Source organism: Camponotus vicinus, unplaced genomic scaffold (assembly GCF_025532165.1).
Source record: "Camponotus vicinus isolate PSW18456_S1 unplaced genomic scaffold, iyCamVici1.0 SCAF_14, whole genome shotgun sequence".
NCBI lineage: Eukaryota > Metazoa > Arthropoda > Insecta > Hymenoptera > Formicidae > Camponotus > Camponotus vicinus.
In genome coordinates, this window is record NW_028141950.1 from 8,452,335 (window position 1) to 8,474,042 (window position 21,708).

At 42.9% G+C, this 21,708-nt stretch overlaps 1 protein-coding gene and 1 pseudogene across 2 annotated transcripts; one reads left to right on the plus strand and one right to left on the minus strand.

Annotated features, from left to right (window-relative positions):
• The window catches only part of LOC145965737 (proto-oncogene tyrosine-protein kinase ROS-like), a 111,166-nt pseudogene that overhangs the window by 23,833 nt on the left and 65,625 nt on the right, over positions 1-21,708 (minus strand).
• LOC145965482 (uncharacterized) lies at positions 9,967-19,889 on the plus strand. Of its 2 annotated transcripts, none has more exons than XM_083089085.1 (3): positions 9,967-10,024; positions 10,288-10,387; positions 19,573-19,889. In XM_083089085.1, exons 1-3 carry the CDS (start codon positions 9,967-9,969, stop codon positions 19,685-19,687), a joined length of 273 nt encoding a protein of 90 aa, XP_082945211.1. In that variant the 3' UTR covers positions 19,688-19,889. The 2 variants fall into 2 exon arrangements, with proteins under 2 accessions (XP_082945211.1, XP_082945210.1); XM_083089084.1 differs by lacking the exons at positions 9,967-10,024; positions 10,288-10,387 and adding exons at positions 18,445-18,538; positions 18,711-18,810.

The following is a 21,708-nucleotide window of genomic DNA, read 5'->3' on the forward strand; positions in this document are numbered from 1 at the left end:
ACGCGCCTGGTTTTGAAGTGCCTCGTCTGGAATGCCTTCAATCACGTACTCAAGTATCTCGCTGTCGTCGATCGGTACTCGGTTGCCCATAATGATTTTCTCATGGAAATATTCGTGGAAAGTCTCGTCTTTCTTCCACATACGTTCTTCAAATTTTTTCCGAATTACCACCTTGCTCTGTCGACGATGAAACATAGCTCTCAGCTCGTCCAGAAGACGATCAAATGTCATCGCAATGTATTCCGGTTTGGAATGTAGCCACTCGAGTGCTTTTCCTTTAAGCCGCATGCCCACAAGTATTTTCGCAGTATCGTCTTCCAATTTGTATGTCGCTTTGAGTAGCTTGACTTGCTTTTCCCAAATCTCATAATCGCTAGATTGACCGCTGAAGTTACTGAGCAAATCCGCTATTGCCGTAATAATATTTGCTCGCGGCTGACCGGCCAAAACATTGTTGTTCGTGGCAGCAATGCTATGCGTCGTTTGTTATCGACCTTCGTCTTCTGCAATTGGCTCGGTATATACTCCTCGTCGCATTGCTTCTATTTCAAGACGTGCCAATGCTAACTCATGCTCTAACAACTCTCTCTCTCTTCTATATAAATCGATCTCTCGTTGCTATGGATTAATCGTTGGCTTCGCATTTGACGTGCCAGCTCCTTGTAAAGAATTCCCGACATCTTCATCATCTTCTCTTCATCATCGTCTATCGTCCAACCACGCTCCCGATGGATCAACTTCCATTATGCGCGAGATTAATTCGATTTTCGTGCCGATATTGGACAAACCACGCGCTGACAGCAACTCTTTTAAGGCAGCTACCGTGAGTTTATTCAGATCTCTCATCTCTACACTACTTGAACACCTTCTCGTCATCTATATCTCTCTCTTCTACACAACACAATGCGATGTCCCGCGGACACACTGCGGAACCTTCTTGAAGACGATCGAATGCTCCAATATTCTTGTTCAAAATCTCTCTCTTCTCTCTCGCACACTATTCGAAGATCTCTCGTCGTCTGTCTCTCTCTTTCGCACAATTCACAACACTGCTCGCGGAAACTTCTCGAAAATGCCCCATTAAATGTTCAAATATTCCATTGACTCGTTATTATCCCGTTATGCACCGTTATTATCCCGTTATTATCCGTTATCATCCCGGAGGGGCCCCCAAATTGTAGGATATTTTGGTGTAAGGATATAAAATGGAATAGAATACTTTTTAGGGCAAATGACAGTTATTTATTCGTTGGATTACAAGATTAATACGAACAAAGAGATACGCTCGTCTAACGTACGTCTTCGCGCTCTCGCAACGACACAGAGACTACTCGTATCGCGGACCGAAAAATGCTCGGGCGACCTATCTGTTTATACCTAACTCAAGTGCTCGGGTGGTCTATCTGTTTATTTCTAGGAAAATATTCAAGCACTTGGGCAGCCCTACGGACTCACTCTCCTTCAATAGATTATAAGTAATATAAAATTTAGATGAGACAACAAACGAGACAAAAAATGAGACAAAAAATTAATTAGATTAAATAAGTGTTTTTAAAATATTTATTACTTTTACTATTATCTTAAATAAATATTTAATATTAATATTTTATATGATAATAGTAAAAGTAATAAATATTTTAAAAACACTCATTTAATCTAATTAATTTTTAAATAGATATCATACGATGTATGGATATCACACACATTCATGATAATAATAATATTAATATGTTAAATGTTTATTATGTTTACCGCATTCTTCAATCGAACACATGATCGCGTTGGATAGCGCCAGTAGTACCTTAACCTACCGCAACCTACCATGACAAAAAACTGCTTGCAGTCGCCGAGTAATTATCGTCGCATTGTCGCGTCGTCACGTCGTGTAGTAACGTGTCCGCGCGTGTTTCTTTCATCGAGTGATTTTTAATCGCCAACAGTTATTATTCGACAGTGATTAATAGTGATTAGTGATAGTCATTAGTAAATTTCTCGTCTCATCGAGTGAGTAAATAAATGTGATTACGTTAAAGTTTATAAAAGAATACAGTTCATGAAAGAAGAAAAACTTTCAGTTAATAATTTAGTGTGGATTTCTTGTCTTTTGCAACGTGATATCTACGTTAAATTTGAGAACGTATGATCTATCGGAAAATTCATTTCTCCTTCAAGCAATTACAGCAATACATCAAAAGTCATCGAACAAGGTAATAATAACTATTTTTTGACGTTATGTGAAAACAGATCTCGGGAAGTCAGAGGGACAATGTGTCAAAGGAAATTCGTGAAAAGAGAGGGGTTTTTATTGGGTAGGGAGTACCGAGTTGGTAATTCGACTTGGTACTCGAGTCCCACATAACTCACTGGATCGACCGGTGGGTATGCATAAAATGCATTTTCCCCTCTCTCGTAAAAAAAAAAAAAAAATACAGGTGAGTGAGCGAATGAGAGAGAGAGAGAGACAGACAGACAGACAGACAGACAGACAGACAGACAGACAGACAGAGAGAGAATGTATGTGTTCTCCTCCGTGGTGTGCCACCTTGTCGTGGTGGAGGAGCTCCCCTTCTCGTTGGGGGAGGGGTCTAAGAGCGCACCATTGCACGTGTGAGTCGGTGTGAGCATGTGTGTGTGTATGGGACGCGGTCGGCCCCGGTGGATATTCCCGGCAGACTAATCAAGGGGGGAGTAGTAGCCTCCCGACCGCGGTGGAGAGGTGACGTCGGTACCTAACCTCTGGTCTGGAAGATGTCGGAACGTAAGTCCCGGACTTGTCCAGGCAAAGTCGGCCTGAAGGGCTATGTTTAACGTGGAAAGACCGCTCCCTCTCCGCTGGCGGAGCCTATGCCGGGGTCGAAGTTGGGTAACTGGGCGTGTGTGTGGAGGATTACCTGGCCAGTATTTCCTCATACCCGAGCCGGGCGGGGTAAGTCCCGGCACTGTGTAGCCCGAGGTATGGGTTACTCGTGGCTCGGAGCCACGGGGCTCACTCGATAGGGGTGACATTAAACCTATAGCATCATTTTGTGGACCTGGCCCTCTCCAGGAACCTTTTTTCAGTAGAGTCACTGTGGGCGACTAGGGTTGGCCACCCGAAAGCCGCTTCTCGGTTGTTGCTCACTTCCATTAGGGTTATTAACTCGGCAGGGAAGTAGCCCTACTGCGGTAGGGCTCCCATGATGGGCGAACTGTCGTTATCTTTTTGTAGGTATAATATGGAAGACTATTGCATCATCTTTGGATTGGGGAAGGAGGTGGTGGCATCGCCACCGATCAAGGGAGCGCCTGACGGGAGGCTTCGTGACCCGAGGGCCACCACGTACGTGGATACTCCGTGTATGGGGAGGTCGTCGGCGACGGAGAACATCCCACAGGCGGTGGTGACCGAGGTCGTGGAGGCAGTACGCGGTGGGGTGGAGGAGGACCCTTTCAGGAGGAGCAGCAAGGTAATGCGCTCCCTCCCTAACACCGGATCTGGAACTGCCGGGAGGGAGAACCCGGAAGTGTCGCCGAACATCCTCAACGCCGGTGATCTTCCGAATATTGGAGGATTGCTGCCGGTGATGAACATCGAGAGGATGGAAGCGGCGACTCTGGATAGGATAGGGCGGGCGTCCACGCCATATGAAGGTATGACCTCTGGGGCGGGTTCTATTATTTTTGTTGATGAGCCCACCTTGACCGGGGAGGGGGGTGAGATGGATGAGGCTTCCTCGTCCGCCTCGGCCCCCTCCAAGGCGGTCAAGAGGAGCAGAGGCCCCGAGTCGTCCGGGTCGGAGCGCTCGACCTCAATGACTGAGGACTAGGGCTCCACCACGAGTGCCGGCTCGAGACAGAGGAGGAAGAGAGGGAGACCACGCACCACCAATATAATAGACGTGGTTAGAGCGAAAGAGAGAGAGAGGGAGGAGGAGAGGAAGAGAGAAAGGGAAGAGTGGGAGGAAAGAAGGATGGCGGACCCAAACCTTGTCATCCCGCCGGCCGCCAACCTGCCCGGCTTGGAGGACGTGATGGGGGAGCTAGAGAATCAACCGACTCCCGACGTCACATCCGAGCTGATGCAGGTGGTGCGGACGATCGAGAAGGTGACTACGACTTCGAAAAACTTGACAGGGAAATACGTCAGGTTGTTGAGAATGGCTGCCCTTAAGATCCATGCGAGTCTTAACATACTCGCATACAGAATACAGCAGAAGCGAGATGGAGAGGGGGAGGAGGTGGCTAGCCTTAGGAAGAAAATCAGGGGGCTACAGCTGGAGAAGTGTAGGATGGAGAAGGAGGTGGAGCAGGCCTCACACCACAGGAAGGAGGCGGAAAAGATAGTGAGAGAGAATGAGGAGCTGAAGCGGAAGATGGGAAGAATGGAGGAGGAGCTCAGGGACGTGAAGGAGAGGCTCGTCGATGGGATGGATGGGGGTAGTTGGCGGGCGGAGGTGGGTGACAGGGAGTCGCCCGCCCCGGCCCGCTCACCCCCTCCCCACATACGTCTGTCTTCCCCTGTCGGGAAGGGGAGGGCGCGGGGGTTCCCTGCCGAAAGCGGGGGCCGTCCCGCGCCTCCCCCCCCGCGTTGGGAGAGGTACGGGGGAGTTTGATTCAAGTCTCCGCCTCCTCCAACAGATGGAGGGGGTGGTGAACAGAATCGTGGAGCAGGTTATGGAGAGGCTCGGCGTCCGGGGTTCGTGGGGATCGTTGATTGTCCCGCAGACCCCGGCCGCCGACCCCCTCGTGGAGTTCGACCACCTTCCGGCGCCGGAGGCCCCTAAACCGGGGCCGTCGGGCGTCGTGAGGGAGCCTGAGAGGAGGAAGAAGAAAAAGAAGAAGGGATCGGCGGCTCCTTGAGTATTTTGGACGACCGGAGGGCGAACAGGAGCAGCTCCGGGAGGAGCCAAGGAAGGAGGTGGAGGAACCGAAGCCCGAGGCACCTACATGGGCTATGGTGGCCGGGAGGAGGGGGGGGTCAGAATAGGCCCTCCCCCCGCCCTCGGTCGCTAACGGGCTCGGCCGGGGATCTTGTGGTGAGTCGCGGCGGCGGTGGGGGGGTCCCTCCTCCCCCACTAAGGGGGGGAGGACCCCGTCCACGGCCGCGGTCACCATCACGGCCCCCGATGGTACATACGCGGAGGTCCTGAGCAGAGCGAGACGAGCCGTAGGTACGGACAAATTGAGAAGCTTGGGCATCGAGGACATGCGGGCCCGTCGTGGACTGACGGGCTCGTATGTCCTCGAGATCCCAGGCCTCACGAAGGAGGACAGGGAGTCCAAGGCGGAGGCCCTTGCCGCGGAAATGCGGGGGGTTTTCGCCGAGGATCCCTCTGTCCGAATAGATAGGCCATCGGCGGCGATTCGTGTCCGGGGGATAGACGAAGCGGTGACAGCGGAGGAGGTCGTGGCGGCAATCGCAGATAGGGGCGTTGCCAAACACGAGGAGATCAAGGTCTCCATTAGTAGGCCAGCTAATGGAATGGGCGTGGCTTTGGTCCGTTGTCCTGTTAGGGCGGCGGACGATTTGGTCACGGCTGCCCGCCTAAGGATAGGGTGGACGTCGGCCAGAGTGGAGTTGGCTGTGGCGCGTCCCTCCCACTGTTTCAAGTGCTGGGGAGAGGGGCATGTCGCAGCCAGATGCAGCAACGCCGAGGACAGGTCCCGCACCTGCTATAGGTGCGGAACGGCGGGACACACGACCTCCTCGTGCTGAGCGGCCCCTCGCTGCTTACCGTGCGCGGAGGCGGGGAAGAGGGCGGACCATCGGATGGGAGGAGCTGGCTGTGAGCGGTTTCTGGGGCGAGCCCCACCCGTCTCGTCTGCCCCCCAACATCGGCAGAGGCAGCGGCAGCAAAAACATCAGCAGGGGCAACAGCAGCAATTACGGGAGGAGCGCCGCAGCAACCGCGACCGAAACCTCTGCCCAAGGAGCAGAGGCCCCCGAGGGAGAGGACTGTAAGGAGGGACTCGGAGAAGATGGGCGCGGAGGAAGCAGATGGCTAGGGGCAAGTCCGCTCCTCTAACTATTTTGCAGGCCAACCTCAACCACGCCCGCCGTGTGCAGGATCTTTTCTTGCACACAATGGCGGAGCGTGGTTGTGGGTTGGGTGTAGCGTCGGAGCCGTATGCGAGCCCCCCCGGGCACCCGTCCTGGTTTCCGGGCGGGTGCCTGGGGAGGGCCGTACCCCTGGTGGCCATCGTGCGGGGGGGTGACGAAAGGTCGCCTCCCTGCGGGTTGGGGGCCAGGGGCCGGCATTTTGTGATGGTGAGGTGGGGGACTATCTGCGTCATTGGAATATACCTTCCTCCCTCGCTGAGCCTGGCTCAGTTTGAGGACGAGCTCGGCAAGGTGGAGGAGGCAGTGAGGAGCGGCCTTCCCGGGCCGGTCCTCGTGATGGGTGACTTCAATTCCAAATAGAGGAGTTGGGGCTGCCGGTACGGGGACCGGCGCGGAGAGGTGCTGCGGGACTGGGCAGGGTCACTGGGATTGACCCTGCTCAATGAGGGGTCCGTGCCCACGTGCGTGAGGCCGCGGGGGGAGTCCATCGTCGACCTGACGTGGGCATCCTCTGCGGCCCTGCGCTGGGTGGGGGGCTGGAGGGTGGCGGCCGAGCTTGAGACCCTGTCGGATCACAGGTACATCGAGCTCGGTTTGGCTGCCCCTCGGCCCCCCACCGGGGCGGACGTGATGGAGGAGCGCAGGTGGTCCCTCACCAGGTTGAACCCGGACCTCCTGATGGCCTCGATGCACGCCTCGCTATGGGTGTAAGGGGAAGATCGTCAGGGGCGGGAAGGAATGGAAGTGGAGGAATTGGCGTCGAGGCTTCGCGAGGCTCTTTGGAGAGCTTGCGATGCCTCGATGCCAAGGGTAAGAAAGGGATGCGGGAAGAGGTCGGCGTACTGGTGGACCGAAGAAATCGCGAATCTTCGCGATGCCTCGGTCCGGGCCAGGCGCCGGCTCCAACGGACCCTGCGAAGGAGGGGTAGCAGTGAGGCGTGCATAGAGCAGGCGCGGGGGGAGTATCGCGAGGCTCGGCACTCCCTTTGCGCTGCCATCGAGAGGTCTAAGACCAGGGCCTGGGAGGAGCTGATCGCCTCCCTGAATGAGGACCCGTGGGGGCGCCCGTATAGAATGGTCCTCAAGAAGTTGAGGCCACGGGCGCCTCCGACCACGGAGTCTCTCGCCCCCGGCTTCCTCGGGGAGGTGGTCGAGACCCTCTTCCCCGGGGGAGCCGGGGGTGCGGTGCCCTTCCTCCTCTCGGGCCGTATGCCCGAGTGGAGGGAGGGCTGGGAGGTGACAGCGGAGGAGATGGGGGAGGCCGTCCGGAGGATGAAGCCGAATAAGGCTCCCGGGCAAGATCTGGGCCCTGGTCATGGGTGAAGCTGGCGGGTCCCTGAGGTACCTCTTCACGAGGTGCCTCAGGGAGGGGGTCTTCCCCTCCCTCTGGAAGGAGGCGAGATTAGTCCTCCTCCCGAAGGGAGGGAGGAACCCCGATGACCCATCGGCTTACCGACCTCTCTGTCTGTTGGACGAGGTCGGTAAGCTGATGGAGCGCGTGCTGGTGGGGCGTCTCAATGAGCACCTGCAGCGAGTGGCAGGGCTCAATGAGCGCCAATTTGGGTTCCGGGCGGGCCGGTCGACGATCGACGCAATCGACTGTCTGCGGGCCCACTCGGAACAGATGGTCCAGCGCGGGGGGTGGCGTTGGCTGTATCCTTGGACATAGCCAACGCGTTCAACACCCTCCCGTGGGACAAGATAGGAGAGGGGCTGTAGTCGCACGGGGTCCCGGATTACCTGACCAGGGTAATCCGGGACTATTTCAAGGAGAGGTGCATCGCCTACCGCGATGCCGGGGGGGGGGGGTGCACAGACGGAGGCCCATCGTGTGCGGTGTCCCGCAGGGGTCCGTCTTGGGCCCGTTGCTGTGGAACATCGCGTACGATAAGGTACTGGGAAGGATACTTCCCCCGGCTGCCAAGTCATTTGCTATGCAGATGACACGCTGGTGGTAGTCGGGGGGAAGAACTGGAGGGACGCGGTTACGCTTGGCATCATCGCGATGGCCGGGGTAGTCCGCGGCATAAAGGCGCTGGGCCTGGAGGTGGCCCCCCAGAAAACGGAAGCCGTCTTCTTCCATGACGGCTCCCGGGGGGCCCCCCCAGGCTCACATTTAGGGTGGACGGACATGACGTCCAGGTGGGGACCCGGATGAAATATCTGGGTCTCCATCTGGATGGCATGTGGACATTTGAGGAGCATTTTGCCCAGTTTGCCCCCAAGATAGGTGGGGTGGCGGCCTCACTGGCGAGGCTGCTACCCAACCTGGGGGGACCGGACGACCGGGTCCGCAGGTTGTATGTGGGCACGGTCGGATCGGTGGCCCTCTACGGGGCCCCGATTTGGGCGGATGCGGCCTCGGGGTCCAGAAGGATCAGGAACATGCTACGGGGGACACTCCGCCCCATTGTATTGAGGGCCGCGCGCGCATACCGCACTGTCCGCGTATGCGGCGGCGGCAATCCTGGCGGGTTCCCCCCCCCCCCTGGAACTCTTAGCGCGTGGCCAGTCGGCTGCATATTGGGGGGTAAGGGAGCTCCGTGGGGGGGGAAACCATCGTGGGGCCGGGGACCAGGAGGGCCATTGGCCGTCAAGCGGTGGAATTGGTCCTCGCTGACTGGCAGCGGCAATTAGCCGGGCCGGCCCACGAGGGCCAAAGAGTAGTGGGGGCCATTCTCCCTGTTTTCAGGGAGTGGCTGGGAAGGACCTGGGGGCGCATCACCTTCCGGGTGGCGCAGGTGGTGACCGGGCATGGTTGCTTCGGTTACTATCTGTGCCGCATCGGGAGGGAGGCGACCCCCGGGTGCCATCACTGCAGGGGAGACCGGGACACGGCGCAGCACACCCTCGAGGCCTGTCCGGCCTGGGAGGTGCAGCGCCGTTCCTTGGCCGCGGTGGTGGGGGAAGATCTCTCCCTCCGCGCCGTGATGCGGGCCATGGTGCGGGGGGGAGGAGCAATGGAGGGCGGTGGCCTCCTTTTGCGAGGAGGTCATGATGACCAAGGAGGAGGCGGAGAGGGTCCGTCGACAGATGCCACCCCCAGAAGCGCAGGATGTCGCGGCCCGGAGGATGCGGCGAGGGAGGAGAAGGCGACCCGTGCCTGGGCCCCAGGCCCCAGCGCGGGACTGATTGAGTGGGGGAGGGGCTATTGGGAGCCCGCTCCCCCCTCACTGCAGGCTAGGTGGACAGATGGGGGGCTAGAGGGAGGTTCCGGGGCTGTGAGGGCCTCCTTATGCCCCTCCTCGGTGGCCCCCCTCCCTTCCCCCCACCACGACATAAGAAGAGGCCCCGTTCAGGGGCCGCGGCGAGGGGGGCCCCGGTGTGGAGCGGGGAGATCTCCCACCGGGACAGAACCCCATTGGACGGAGCCGGGAGGCGGACGGGTGTCCTCCCTCCCGGCTACAACGAGGGATTGCGGTGGGGTAGTCGCCTGTGGCGTACCCGTGGCTCCCCCGTGACACCGGTGGAGGACACCCGCAGAGGTTTTAGCCGGTAGGAGTCCGGCATAACCCTCTCTCCCTCCCCGGGGAGGGGGGGTATCCAGGAGGATTTCCCCTGCGTATCAAAAAAAAAAAAAAAAGAATGTATGTGTTCGCATGTGCGTCTGTATGTATATATCGACCAACTGATCGCAGCAGGCGCCCCGCATAAGCACCCGCGTCTGACGGTGAATCGCGCCACCCTTGCCTGCCTCTTGTATTCGACTCGTCATACGTTAACTACTTCGTTCAATAATTCAAAAACTCAGCTTCGGACGAAATTTTGCCAAAGGAAAAATCGTCTTAGAATTTGGTCAAGATTATGTTTTTGCAAAAACATAAAGTTATTTAGAATCACCCTGTATAAGAGCTGAAGAGATAATTTACAATTTGTCTGATTGTCGCCTTCGCTTCCTGATATTTTTCTAAGCAAGAGAAAAGACAATGAAGATCCACTTCGTGATCTTGTTGCTGGTAGGCGTGTTCGTTCACGCTATACTAGGTAAGTTTGCGATAACTCGATGATTAGAGAGATATTGGAGAAGAAATGCAAATCCGGATGCTGCGAAATTAGAAATATATCGTATTATACGTGATGGAGCTGCTTAAGATTTCGCGAACGATTTGGAGAAGCGGGATTCTGTCCTTTAAATAATATTCGAAAACGAATGTTATAGGGCTAATGATGCTTCCAGCGTATGATGAATGATGCCGATTGATGCCTGATGATACGATTTTATTTATTCTACAATTTTATTTACATAGGTGACTGTCCGTTTGGGAACGAGACTCTAAGTGTAAGTAAACACATTCGTGAATGCTTAATGGTCACTTGTTTTAATGATACTACAATAATGATGATTCCGTGAGTCCAAGTTTTATTTCTCAAATTATTTCTTTTTCAAATATCTCTTCGTTACACCTGTAGAGATACGAGATACTTTGTAATATCCTGAAAGAAAAAAATCGCGTCGCTTTTAATTGATGCTTTCGATCGTTTAATTATCTATTCAAGCAAGCCGATTATTACATAACGAGCTTTTGATAACCGGTTATCCCGACCTTTGACTTTGCAATTTATTGCAAATCGATTTCCAAATGCGCGACAATAATAATTGATACACGATTGATCATCTAATTTAAAAAAAAATTTAAAGAAAACAATCGAGAAGAGTCTACTTGTGTTTGTGACGCAGAGAAAGTACATGATTTTCAGAACATGATTTATTTGCCAACAAATCAAAGAGATTACAGTTTATTTTAGCTATACTGCAATAAGACGGTTATTTACGAAATAAGAGAGATATTTTGTGTATTACTTAATATTTGCAATTTCACATGTTTCTCTTCTGTGTGGCAATAGATATAATAACACTAATGATATATATCTCTATTATATCTTTAGTAATAATTATATCTTTAATAAATATTATATTGATAATAAATAAATTTAATAATATTAATAAATTTAATAATAAATAAAATAATAAATAATTTTCCTTTAATAATAAATAAAATTTTCTCTAAAATTATTTGTTTATTTTCAATCTTACTTTATTTATTTTCTGATCACATTAAATTTCGACAGTGTTCAATTACACAGGCCCACAAAAAAAAAAATTTGTTTGACTATGAATCAGAACATAGTATTCCCATGTATTTTTCGACGCTGAATCCGAATCCGATGTCCGTTTTATCGTATCACGTCAGGTTTAAGGGCAATTCAAGGTCATATCGTTGAAAAGCGCCCCCAGACAGATTGAAGGTCTGAGAGTCTAACATCGAGCTCTAAGACCCCAAGCGACTTTACTCCCAAACAACCCAAAGGCCTGAGAATAAATTTTTTGGAACGTTCAGTAACGATTTATATCTTTAAAAAATCAGTGAGTAAATCATTAAATAAGCGTGTTTGAGCTTTTTTAACCAGACACACACTTTTGTGTGTGTACGCTAACGCCGGCGTTTGCATGAGTGCGCGAGTGCATGAGGTCTGTATGTGCGTGCGTGTGTACGTGTGTTCGTGTGTGTGTGTGTGTGTGTGTGTTTGTGTGTGTGTGTGTGTGTGTGTGTGCGCGCGTGCATATAGAATGCCTGCTGCCCCAGAGGATGCTGGAAATGGTGACAACTGCCTCAATGAAGGATGTGTAGAATGATCCATTTTCCGATTCTCTGGAGTAACGAAGCCAGCGAAGGCGCGCTGCCCTGCAGGGGGGCGTTAGGGTGTGATTCAACTTTGATATACTCTTGAACTCGACGTGATATGGTTAAATGGACACCGGATTTGGATTTAGCAACCTCAAAAACATGAAGATACAATATTTGGCCTCATTAATGCGCTTTTCAACGATATGACCTTGAATTGCCCTTAAACCTGACGTGATGCGATAAAACGGACATCGGATGCGGATTCAGCGTCGAAAAATACATGGGAATACTATGTTCTGATTCATAGTCAAACAAATTTTTTTTTTTTGTGGGCCTGTGTTATTATTATGTTTTTCCCAGGTGTTCCGTACGTCCGTGTCGGGAACAAATCGGTTGGAAAGAATTGGATCGCAGCAAGCCTTACCCAGTGTTGCGCAGAATCGATTTGTTAGGAGGATGAGCCCCAAGGGAACTCTGATGTATAATATAAGACCTTCTTTTATATCAAATATTCTCGCAAAATAAAAATATCGCTCTTGTCTGAAACCTAAAAAGACACAAGATCGCTCTTTCCTTGCTTGCCTTATTTATGGGAATTGAAGAAAAGTGCCTCTCGTCGCTTATACTATTTTTAGTTTGAATCATCATCGCAGTTCAGATTCTTTGGAATTCCTCCGCACGACGAGTAACGCAAAAAGACCTTCCTCTTTTTATTCACTCGCAAATTTCGCAAATCTAAATAAAAAATGAAAACAATCTACAAAAAAGATCCTGATGATCAAATCACAAATTTAGAAACGTTTAAAAGGCTTAAGACCTACGCCAGTTATTAATGCGTGAAAATATTACAAAAACATAATAAATTACATAATATCAGAAAAATACAAAATACATTAAAACGAACATGACAAACGCTCGCGTTTCGACTCAATTCGAGTCCTTTTCAATGTCAAAATTAAATATAAATTAAAACTGTTGGAGAATAGACTCTGTGAATATAAAACCGTAACGCATGAAGGTCGGTAAATAAATATAAGCGCACGGAAATATGGAAAAACGCATGATAAATCGCTCGAAGATCGTCAACACATATGAAAATCGCAAATCATGATCGACTAATTACAAACATTCGGCAAATGCAACGCAAATCCGCGAATCACTCGAAAATATATTATCATTTGTCCGCCTCCGGGCCACTCCATGAAAGAGCCGTTCACCTGTTATCACAGCCATCCAAAAAAGCCAGGAATAAAGCAATCCACAGCTAATACCATCCTTCTGTAGTCATCCAAACAATTAATAATTAGATCCAAAATTAAAAAGCTCCTGCAGCGCAAAAAATTCCATGATAGAGGATAAAAACCGCGATCAAGCGGTACGACGTACCAAGGAGGCCTGAAAGTTTTATAAAAAAGCACAGAGTATCTCTTTCAAGGAATAAACCAAGAGAACAACACAAAAGCAACCTAATTAAGAGATGCAAAATATGTAATAAATCACAACGTACTGTATTTTCGAAAATTCACAGACAACGAACCGCCAGGGTCAAACACTATATTATTTGAGACGATCCACACAGGCCTCCAGAGAAAGATAGGGATGTATGTGGGAGGAGGTCGGACGTGTCTTTACGCCCATTTGATCAACGAGCGACAGAATCCATCCGTGGCAACGGCATTGACGCATATCCTGTGGAGAGAGCATTCACACATTTTTCAGTCTAACGAATAATTGCTAGAAAACAATATTTGCAGACTAGAAAAATATGTGAGGCGCAAGTGGCTGGATCGGGAATCGAACCCGAGTCTTTCGCTTTCCGGGCAACTGCTCTAGACCACTGAGCTATCCAGACCTCACACCTGACCTCAGACCTGACAATCTGAAAATAGGGCTATTCTCTCTTTCCCGTTTCATTTGTCGTTCTACTTTAGGTATGTTGATGACATTTTGTTGGCAGCTCCTTCTCTTCATATTCCTCATATTCTCCGAGTTTTTAACTCTGTCCACAAAAGATTACAGTTCACCATCGAATATTCCAATGACAGCTCTATTCTTGGACTCAATTTCTTGGACATGACTCTTACTATTAGAAACAATTTCTTAGAATTTAACTGGTATCGAAAACCCACGTTTTCAGGGAGGTTTCTGAATTTTCTTTCATATCATCCGATATCACATAAAAAGGGTGTTATTATAGGTCTGACGGATAGGGTTTTTAAACTTTCGCACCCTCGCTTCCATGAAGACAATTTAAAATTTGTAATAGAGATTCTTATTAGCAATGATTATCCGATTGATTTCATTTTTAAGAACATTGGGAACAGAATTAGATCCTTAATTTCTAACAACCACATTGTGGTTTCTGATCACACTCAACCTCCGTCTACCTCTCAGTCATTTTTGTGGTTCCTTTTATTAATACTATTCCCTACAAATTTCTACAGTTAATTAATTCTTATAATAAGAAACTAGCTTTTACGGTCAACAATAAGTTAAATTTCTTTATAAAATTATACAAAGATCCTATTGACAGATTGAGCCATTCAAGTGTAATTTACAAAATTTGCTGTAAAGAATGTGATTCATCTTATGTGGGTCAAACTAGTAGAAAATTATCCACTCGGATTAAAGAACATAAGGCGAATATTAATAAACCATCTGAACCACTCTCTGTGGTTTCTGGTCATAGATTAGAGGGACATGAGTTTGACTGGGATAATATTTTAATTTTGGACGAAGAACCTTCTTATAAAAAAAGGTTAATTTCAGAGATGCTTCATATCTCTCAACAACGTAATGGTCTTAATCAAAGTGATACGGATATGTTGGATAAATCATATATACCGTTAATTAAGAAATGTAAAAAGTGAGGTGTTAAAGCTCCCGCGAGATTTATTTCTGTCCTTGTTGCTTATCCTGCGTCATCTCTCCCTTCCATAGTTTTTTCTTTGTTGTTACCTCTTTCTATACTGTCAACGTTCGTATTCCTGTGTGGATCGTCTCAAATAATATAGTGTTTGACCCTGGCGGTTCGTTGTCTGTGAATTTTCGAAAATACAGTACGTTGTGATTTATTACATATTTTGCATTTCTTAATTAGATTGCTTTTGTGTTGTTCTCTTGGTTTATTCCTTGAAAGAGATACTCTGTGCTTTTTTATAAAACTTTCAGGCCTCCTTGGTACGTCGTACCGCTTGATCGCGGTTTTTATCCTCTATCATGGAATTTTTTGCACTGCAGGAGCTTTTTAATTTTGGATCTATTTATTAATTGTTGGGATGACTACAGAAGGATGGTATTAGCTGTGGATTGCTTTATTCCTGGCTTTTTTGGATGGCTGTGATAACAGGTGAACGGCTCTTTCATGGAGTGGCCCGGAGGCGGACAAATAATAATATATTTTCGAGTGATTCGCGGATTTGCGTTGCATTTGCCGAATGTTTGTAATTAGTCGATCATGATTTGCGATTTTCATATGTGTTGGTGATTTTCGAGCGATTTATCATGCGTTTTTCCATATTTCCGTGCGCTTATATTTATTTACCGACCTTCATGCGTTACGGTTTTATATTCACAGAGTCTATTCTCCAACGGTTTTAATTTATATTTAATTTTGACATTGAAAAGGACTCGAATTGAGTCGAAACGCGAGCGTTTGTCATGTTCGTTTTAATGTATTTTGTATTTTTCTGATATTATGTAATTTATTATGTTTTTGTAATATTTTCACGCATTAATAACTGGCGTAGGTCTTAAGCCTTTTAAACATTTCTAAATTTGTGACTAAATAAAAAACATTAGCTTTAATTCAAATAAACCATTTTCACAAAATTAAAGAGAAACTATAGCGTCTTCCAAAAATAGAATAAAACAAAATGAAAGTCTTATCTCGAATAAAGAAGGGATATTTATTTAAAAGATAGATAAGTTCGGCTTTTTAATTCAAATCAATTGGAGAATATCGACTTTTACATCGTCTGTATTTTCTCTATTTGCCTTCCATTCTCTCGGAGTTGACAGATAACAGTTTCCCTAGCAAAAGAAATTTCGCAGACCGACTGTTTTGCAAAAAAGTAAAGCTAAATGTTGTTTCCGTTAAAGTCACTTTGGACCAAATCTAATCTGCTGATCTCATTGATCATATAATGATCAATGTAGCTCCTAGCGATTTTAAGAGAGAAAACATCATTTCTTAAAAGCTACATCACACAGTCACTTATGGTGCATCATAATTTGGACTTTTTTTTACATCTTTGGAAGATATTTTGGGACATACGTGTATGAAAGAATGATATATATGTTTATATACAGAAAAAAAGGACATTTTTGTTTTGAAAATATATTTAGTTTTAACATGGAAATCTTGAAATGAGATTTCATATTGCGTTAATTAAATCTCTCTTTCTCGAGAAATTCTATTAAATCGATCGGATAAATTAAAGAAGAGAAATGATGAGGGCAAGCAAAGAGAAATTTCTTCCTTAGAAATTCTGTCATCCCTCCACATCTTCATTCATCCAATTTATTCACAGGATGAAAATGAACGATATAGAAAAAATATATCTATTGCATGAATTAGGTGGGACTCACTTAATTATGGTACGAATATAAACGAATTATGTTCGTTGTGTATCGAATAAACGTTGAGAATTAAAATACTTAAAATATTTTATTGCAACCTTCATCGATGAGTAAGATAAAATGATATATAGTATGGCACATAAAAAAAGAATAATTCAAATCTATCCAGTAAAATAATAAATACCGAAAGCAAGAAGCAAAATTCTTCATTTCTCATCAACTGCATACTACCTATCTTATCAATATAAGATTCTTTATGGTTTGTAGAACAACTTTGATATAATAAAATATAAATAATATATATATATATATATATATATATATAAAATATGCACATGCTGCAAATAGTTGATAAAGAGCATATAATGAGTGATTCTATTGGGATAATTAAATTCCACATTTATAAAGCAAAGTTCTTTGCGGATCTTCCTGTTTTCTTGATGTTTTGTATATGTACATTTCCATTTCTTGTTCGACAAGATTAAAGAGATAAAAATACGTTTATGTAAATATTATTGGCATATCAATCTTAATAAATTTTTGCTGGAGAAGTCATCTCATAAATATAGATAATTATAGCTGTTTTTCAATTAAGCATAATTTCCGTATGTATTTTTCACCCAAGCTTTGCAATGCCTGCGCTTGTTTTTTTTTATCATAGAAATAAAATACAATATGTATGTACAGGGTGTTTCTTAAGTGCGAAGAATTTTAGGAGATGATTCTTTGTCGAAAATTAAAGAGGAGTTTTCATATAAACATATACTCCTACATCCCTGTGGAGTTACACTCCTCCAAAAATGGGGGTAAAAATTAGATTTTTATTTCTTTCTCAAATTTGGAACAAGTTAAAGAAATAAAATTAGATGGATATTTTCTACTAGTAAAAAGGTTATTTATTAATATTTTTTTCAGCCTCCCGTATTGTTATAAAAGGATGAAACTAGAAACCCCTATTAAATTTTTTATTAGAACTTTTTAATGGACCGGAATATAATCATCTAAAAATATACATTAAAAAGTTTGATTTATTTAGAAACTTTTTATTTCTTTTATTTTTTTCATAAAATCAGTAGTTTTCAAGAAAAAAATAAAGTACGTTATCGTGCACAGCACGATGCTATGCTTATTTTTTTTATTTCTTAAAAACTGGTATACGTTTCCACTTCTGTGCAAACAGCTTGATTTGATAATTCGTTACTCTGGATTCGGCAGATAGCGGGATTTATAAGTAATTGAAGAAAAAAATGTACATCTTTTATGTATGGCAACTATTTGTTCTGGTCCGCCATATTAAATTTGCAATTTTTAATTTGGAAAATCTGATATTAGATTCGAATTCGGCGACCCCAAAAACGATAAGAAACCCATTTTTATTCAAACCCAAAATTATTTTGAATTTTGATCCGCCATTTTGAAGTTCGAAATTCTGATTTCAGATTCGAATTCAGCGACCTCAGAAACCTTAAAATACTCAAGGACAATCAAATCGTAACAATAATAACATGTTTTTTTCAAGATGCCCCTATAGGGGCCATGAAGCAAAAGTGGCACGAATTTTTTTGGCCCCTATAGGGGTCCCTGACAGTGAAGGGGTTAATATTTTTGGCCCCTATAGGAGTCCCTGACAGTGAAGGGGTTAATATTTTTTTCAGCCTCCCGTATTGTTATAAGAGGATGAAACTAGGAACCCCTATTAAATTTTTTATTAGAACTTTTTAATGGGCCGGAATATAATCATCTAAAAGTATGCATTAAAAAGTTTGATTTATTTAGAAACTTTTTTATTTCTTTTATTTTTTTCATAAAATCAGTAGTTTTCAAGAAAAAAAATAAAGTACGTTATCGTGCAGCACGATGCTAAATAACATAGGTTTCGAATTACGAGAAGTTAAATTTTAAAATAAAAATAAAATTAGAGTTAATGTTGAGAAAATTGGAACAAAAGCAAAATTATTATAAAAATCTAAAAACCTAAGAAATAAAAACTTAATTTTTACCCTCATTTTTGGAAGAGTGAAACTCCACAGGGAAGGATGTAGGAGTATATGTTTATATGAAAAACCCCCTTAATTTTCGACAAAGAATCATTTCCTAAAATTTTTCGCATTTATTAAGAAACACCCTGTATATGTAGAGAGGAGAGACAATATATATAAGAGCTGAACAGATATTTTACAATTAGTCTGACTGTCGCCTCCGCTTCCTGACGTCTTTCTAAGTAAGAAAAAAAAGATGAACCGTTTCGCAATCTTGTTACTGGTATGCGTGTTCGCTTATACTGTGCTGGGTAAGTTTGCGATAATTTGATGATAGAAAAATATAATGAAGGAGAGATGCTGATCTCCGGATGCGGCGAAATTCTAATTTATAATTTAATATATAATTCTAATTTCTAATTTCTAATTAATATGTTGTACGAGTGTACGACACCTTTCTACGATAGGATTTTATTTATATAGGTAATTGTCTGTTTGAGAACGAGACTCTAAGTGTGGGTGAACACGTTCGTCGATGCTTACGAATCACTTGCACCACCGAGGGTAAAATATCAGTGCTCGCGTAAGTCCAAGTTTTATCTGTCAAATTAATTCTTTTTAAAATATCTCCTTGTTACTTCAAGACTTTGTGATATCCTGAAAGAAAAAATCGCGTTGCTTTTAATTGATGTTTTCGAGCGTTTAATTCTCTATTCAGGAAAACCGGTTCTTGTATAACGAACTTTTGATAACCGGTTATCCCGACCTTCGACTTTGCAATTGATTGCAAAAACAGATTTCCACGAAATGCGCGACAATGATAATTCATACACGATTGATCATCTAATTTAAAAAAATTAAAAAAAAGAAACAATCGAGTAGAGTCTACTTGAAATTGCAGAAAAAGTACATGATTTATAGAGCATTTATTTGTCAATAAATTAAAGAGACTATGGTTTATTTTAGTTACACTGCAACAAGATGATACTCTATGAAATAAGAGAGATATCTTATATATTATTTAACATTTGCAAATTTTACATCTTTCCCTTCTAATAAATATAATAACACTAATGATATCTCTATTTAATAATAAATAAAGTTTTCTCTACAAAATTATTTATCTATTTCCAATTTTACTTTATCTATTTCCTAATCTCGTTGAATTTCGACAATTTCAATTATTATTATTATTATTATTATTCTAATATTTATATTATTATTATTATTATTCTAATATTTATATTATTATTATTATTATTCTAATATTTATATTATTATTATTATTATTATTATTATTTCTAATATTATTTCTAATATTATTATTATTATTGTTTCTTTCCAGGTGTCCTTTGTACCAATGTCCGGTAGGGAAGCAAATCGGTTATCGCGATGTGGATCCCAGCAAGCCTTTCCCAGAGTGCTGCGAAGGACCGATTTGTAAAGAGGAAGGATCCTAAGGAAATTCTTATACATGATAAGATCCTTTTTTATATCAAATATTTTCGCAAAATAAAAATATCGCTCTCGTTTGAACTTAAAAAGATATAAGATCGCCTCTTTTCTGTTATTTATCGAAATTTCAAATTCCGTATAGATAAACTCTAAAAAAAACCTTACAAAGGTAAAAAAATACGCCAAGTACATAAAAAATATTCTACTTTGTATGCATCTTTAATAAAAAAATTCCTTAAAAATAACTTTTTACAGAAATTTTCCCTCAAAAAATCATTTTCCTAAAAAACAAAACCTCAACAAATAATTTTCATAAAAAAATATTAAAAAATAAAATATCAAAACTAAAAATAAAATATAAAACTAAATCAATAATTACTATTAGCCAAGTACTTAAGAGCAATTTGTAAATTTGATATAATATTTGCCGTGAAATATCAATTTTATTCAGTAGAAGTATTATACATAAATTCTCCCTAAGAAATTAAAACGCATTTTATATTTATTCAGAGAAAATTGATTTTTAAAATATTTAATGAGAATTAGGATTCTTTTAATTCTTAAAACACATTTTATATAATGTATATAATTTAAAAAAAAGTTTTACGCAAGTTTTAAATCGCACAGTCTTTAAATCGAAGTAAGTTATGAAAACTTGGCGTGCCCGGATTGTTTACATTATAAACAAATATATCTCCAATAAAATGTAAAATATTAGACATTATGTAATTAAATATTTAATCTGTATTTGATTACGATCCGGGCACGCCAAGTTAATATAAAATGCATTTTAATTTCTTAGAGAGAATTTATGTATAATATTTCTACTGAATAAAATTGATATTTCACGGCAAATATTATATCAAATTTACAAATTGCTCTTAAGTACTTGGCTAATAGTAATTATTGATTTCATATTTAGTTTTGATATTTTATTTTTTAATATTTTTTTATGAAAATTATTTGTTGAAGTTTTGTTTTTTAGGAAAATGATTTTTTGAGGAAAAATTACTGTAAAAAATTATTTTTAAGGAATTTTTTTATTAAAGATGCATACAAGGTAGAATGTTCTTTATGTATTTGGCGTATTTTTTTTACCTTTGTAAGGTTTTATATATATATATATATATATTTATATGTATGTATGTATGTGTATGTATATATGTATATATAATTTGAAATTAATAAAAATTAGTTTTTATTTTCTCTATATTAGAAACGTGAAAAATATGTTTCCTTAACTATGGTTTTAAAAACGTTTTTATAGAAACGTTTCTTATTAATATTTTACGATTACAAAATATTGGATACGTTTAAGAAACGTATATAAAACGAATGTGTGCTACCTCGGGCATCATAGCATATCTTAAACTTATTTATTGACGACAGCCACGTGTCATAAAACGTTGTGTTTCGTCATCTATTGACAATTGATAATTAAAGGTTAACTGTCCATTTGATATCAATGCTGTCTTGCTGCAATGCAGCGGAAATTAAATCAAACTTCAAATTTTGTCTCGAAAATATTATAGTTCTAAGAAGTGACATAGAAGAGATATGATATATTGAATCCAATAAATATTATTGTTATATGTATTATCTAGCTGATATAAATAACTTATTGTTAGTTAATGAAGAAAAAATTGTAGATGGATATGCATGTATTAATACTTGAATGTTTGTTTTCTTACGATACTTATTAAATACTTAACATGTGTACTTTTGTATTTTATATATTATATAAGATCTGCACTTTGTAATGTAATATTAACTATTTTGTAAATTCATAAATGTTAACACACAATTGTAATTTTCTTTTCAAGCTTTTTTTATATTATGTTTTGGAGCTTTTTCCTTCATTTCAAACTGTATATATAAATATTTGTACATACATATATCATTGCTGTGGAGGGAATAAATTTTTATAAATTTATAAAATATTTGAAAATACGTCTATTATTATGCATGAATTTAAAAGAAAGACCATTACATAAATACTTGTTTAATTATTCTTAGTTATTCTTAA

What these genes read in the sequence shown, in the direction of transcription:
- LOC145965482 (XM_083089085.1), top strand. Translation starts at nt 9,967, where the DNA reads ATGAAGATCCACTTCGTGATCTTGTTGCTGGTAGGCGTGTTCGTTCAC. An exon ending in GTTCGTTCACGCTATACTAG is followed by an intron (nt 10,025 to 10,287) that starts GTAAGTTTGCGA and finishes TTATTTACATAG; the next exon opens with GTGACTGTCCGTTTGGGAAC. An exon ending in ACTACAATAATGATGATTCC is followed by an intron (nt 10,388 to 19,572) that starts GTGAGTCCAAGT and finishes GTTTCTTTCCAG; the next exon opens with GTGTCCTTTGTACCAATGTC.